The 3,843-nt window shown below is 42.5% G+C and overlaps 1 protein-coding gene across 1 annotated transcript; it reads left to right on the top strand.

Moving 5' to 3' along the window:
* Positions 1-1,217: 1,217 nt before the first annotated feature.
* Positions 1,218-3,558, top strand: nhlh2 (nescient helix loop helix 2). The gene is made up of 2 exons (XM_089001619.1): positions 1,218-1,664; positions 2,232-3,558. Exon 2 carries the CDS (start codon positions 2,262-2,264, stop codon positions 2,634-2,636), a length of 375 nt encoding a protein of 124 aa, XP_088857745.1. The 5' UTR covers positions 1,218-1,664; positions 2,232-2,261; the 3' UTR covers positions 2,637-3,558.
* The last annotated feature ends 285 nt before the right edge of the window (positions 3,559-3,843 follow it).

Here is a 3,843-nt window from a genome sequence, read left to right as displayed (position 1 = left end):
GTGTGTGTGTGTGTGTGTGTGTGTGTGTGTGTGTGTGTGTGTGTGTGTGTGTGTGTGTGTGTGTGTGTGTGTGTGTGTGTGTGTGTGTGTGTGTGTGTGTGTGTGTGTGTGCGTGTGTACGCCTGCATTTTCATGGGCTCCAGCTGTCAAGAGGCCTCTGTCTCCTGTTCCTGACATGTCTCGGATACTCCCCGCTGCGAGACTCTCCAAATCACAGCAACACAAACACACACAAATTTACACACACTTAGAGCCGAGGGCGACCTGTCCGTCATCTCCCAGCCTGTCAAATCCTTCTCATGCATGCTGGATTTGCACTAAATTTGTCCTTCTGGCACCGCATGTAGTGTGACTTGTGTGTCCATCGTGATGAGGGTGAGCACGGTGGCTGCATGACTGGTCATCGAGCCTGCTCTTATATAGTAATTGTAATCACCTCTTTAGGTTTGACAGGAAGACGAATGGGGGGCAGGTGTGGTGGTCAGGGGGACTAAGTGGGAAGGGGGTACTGAAAGCTCACAAATGAGCAATATGTGTATGGAACTTTTCAACATATCTGGATAAAATGCCATACAAAAGGTTCAAAGTACTGATGGAAAAATGAAGCTTCATGAAACACTTAATTTGTTCACTCCTCCAGATGGCACTCTTGGTTTAAATATGGAAGTTAATGCAAAGGAAATGCCTTAAAATGCACAGCTTCTTTAAACTTAGAGTGCCATCAAGAGGAGTAAAAAACAATTACAAGTGCTTCGTGAAGCTTCACTTGCCCATCGCTCGTTCAAAGTATCCAAACTTCAATACGAAACGATGCATATTAAACACACGTACACCTGCGCACAAACAACATTAAAACCATCGCCCACATTGGAATAAATTAAGAGCATCCATCATGACTTTATTGTATTTCTTTTCTGTCATTCACAAAACACGAATGCGCACCAATATGTCATGCTTTCCTTTCTTTATTATCAGACACGCGCATCTTTAACATCCCCTCCTTCCCCATCCAGTCACCCCCATGGGATGCCGGAAGCGCTCCGGAGGATGGGGGGGGTCACAACAACAAGCTCGTGCACGAGAGAAAGAGAGAGAGAGAGAGAGAGAGAGAGAGAGAGAGAGAGAGAGAGAGAGAGAGAGAGAGTGGCGTTAGACAATACCCCCCCCCAATATATTCCCGCCCCTCCGCGGTGAAGTGAGCCTTTATTAGACGGGAGTCGTCAGATCTTATCTCACACGTGAAACCGGAAGACCCACGTCAAGTGTTAATATGCACATCAAGTGACTTCCCGTCCTGAAGATTCTTGATCTACATCATCATTATCATCATCATCGTCACCTTCCGACACGCGGATGGAGGAGTAACCGGCGATCCGTTTCCATTGTCTCTCCATCATCACATGTGGAGGAGCGAACCTTCTGAAGACCCCCCAATACCCCTCCCCCCAAAAAAAAGCTGCGGTCGACATCAGCAGTTAACACCGAATTCCTCTCCAAACATTTCACTGGCGCGTGTGCCTTCCCATATGTGCAAGTTTGGGAAGGAAAAGTTGACATTCAAGTTGCGTGTGCAACACCGAACTGGAATATGACTTCAAGTTGAGAGCATCTTTTGAGGATATTTACCATAGAAATATTATTTTTAAGCTGACAACCGTATCAAGGTGAGTGTCGAATCTGCCCACGAATGTTTATCATTTCTTTGAAATGTTACCACGTCACTTTCTAAATCCAGTAGAATTAATTTAGAAGTAATACATGTTTTATTTTATTAATTATACAGTATGTGGAAAAAAACAACAATCAATTATTGGCAACATTCAGCCAAACAGTTCTGTTAATCACCCGCACAGATGGCCGGTTCTTTGTGTGTTGAATCTGGTCTAAATGCATTTGCATGAGAGAGTTTGGCACTTAAAAATAAAAGCACGATTATTCTTTTTTTAAACAAACAACAAAAAAAAAGGTTCTATAGTCCTCTAGTATTTTATCGATCGACATAAGATACAATAAGAGTACTTTATAGAGTATAAATGTCATCGGGCAAGAACTGCCACTCTTAAAAAATGGCGAAACTTACTCAATTGTCGGTTGCGATTGATTAAACTGGTCTCTGACTCTCAAAAATGACGTCCAGTCTGTATGTTCAGTAAATGTTTTTAATTCATGGAATAAACTAATTAAGTAAAAGAAGTATTAAATAGCCCCGTCCTCTTTTTTTGTTCGTGTAGAAACTTCCGTGCCAACGAAGGATTTTAAAGATGATGCTCAGTCCGGACCAGGCCGAGGCGGACCTCTCGTGGACTCAATCCGACCCGGAGACGTTGCTGAGTGGCCTGAAATCAGCGGGATGCTCGTCCGAGGAGCCCGCGGAGGGTGACGAGCGGGCCAATAAGTGTCGGGCGGATCAGCCTCTGAGCCGCGAGGAGAAGCGGCGAAGGCGGAGGGCCACCGCCAAGTACCGCTCGGCTCATGCCACCAGGGAGCGAATCCGGGTAGAGGCGTTCAACGTTGCCTTCGCCGAGCTCCGCAAACTGCTGCCTACATTGCCACCGGACAAGAAACTGTCCAAAATTGAGATTCTCAGACTTGCTATCTGCTACATTTCGTATCTCAACCACGTCCTGGACGTTTAAACAAGAAAAAAAAAGAAGAAGAAAAAAAAAAAAAAAAAGAAAAGCTCGGCATACATTCGGCCTTTAAGATTTTATCAAATAGTGTTTTGCTGTTTTCAGTCTCTCTTTTCAAAAGGCCCTTCGTCGTGCCAAGCGGGCGAACATTGATTTGGAAACACGTTCGCCCCCCTTTACTTCACACAAAAGGTTCGTTGCGGCCATCACCATTTTACCTGTAGCGGCCCGTGGCCCAGCAGCGTTCGTGGGCCATTCAGTGACGTCATGTTATCACGACCCCAAATCGAGTGTGGGGTACGTCTCATTTTAATCGATAATATTCGCCCAGAAGACCAGTCCAAGATTTATGACGTCGCCTAAATGTGGCCACAAAACCGGAGATGCCCGTCTTTTAATTATTTTTTTTCCACAGGGGTGAGTGACGAATGAAAACACGCGAAAGTGCCACTTAAAAAACGGTGACCTTAAATTGTTATTTTTTTAAGCGTGTGCGGAATTATTTATTTATTTGTGTTGTTATTTAATACTACACTTATTTATGTTGACCTCGGCGTGTGTGCGTCCGTGCGTGTGTGCGTGTATGTGTGTACGTTTGTGCACGCGCGCGTGCGTGCGTGTAATTGTTTTCGCTTCAATATTTTAGACTGTGGAGTTCTACCTGGAAAAGTGATGGTCCTCTTTAAAAATGCACTTTCTGTTTATTTATTTCCTGTTTGTCTTATGTATATATTATTATTATTATTATTATTATTATTATTATTATTATTATTATTATTATTATTATTGCTGTTATAATTTGATGTCTGTTGTCATCAATAGCAACAATAAGCACTTCACGTTGGAGCACACAAGCTCCATAAAATATTTTTTCATGATAATAAAGAGATTAGAAATGGAGCCCTCATAACTTTCATAATCGTTTTTTTTAAGAAAAAACGATTATGATAAACGGCTTCCACCGCTTGGGATTGACATGACTCAACCTTTCTCATTTTTTGTTTTGTTTTTTTTGTTTTGCTGTGACCAAAAAACAAGTAATTTAAAAGAAGTAGCCTACGCTGAATTTAATTTGAAGTTGTTGAGGTGGAGAAGGTGTTATTTGTTTTATTGTCTCTCCATTGTATTTGGAAATTAATGATGTGATTTTTTTCTAGCGAAGAGAAGAAAAAAAACATATCCTCTATCCAAAGAATTTGTTTGTCTCTTCAGG

The sequence above is a fragment of the Hippocampus bargibanti genome, linkage group LG01 (genome assembly GCF_051943395.1).
Source record: "Hippocampus bargibanti isolate YZ-2025 linkage group LG01, ASM5194339v1, whole genome shotgun sequence".
NCBI classification, from domain to species: Eukaryota; Metazoa; Chordata; class Actinopteri; order Syngnathiformes; family Syngnathidae; genus Hippocampus; species Hippocampus bargibanti.
The sequence above is the reverse complement of the archived record's forward strand: the minus strand, read 5'-3'. Positions and strand labels throughout refer to the sequence as shown.

Bases quoted from the DNA above. Each gene is read 5' to 3' on its own strand.
- nhlh2 (XM_089001619.1), top strand. From the start codon at position 2,262: ATGATGCTCAGTCCGGACCAGGCCGAGGCGGACCTCTCGTGGACTCAA.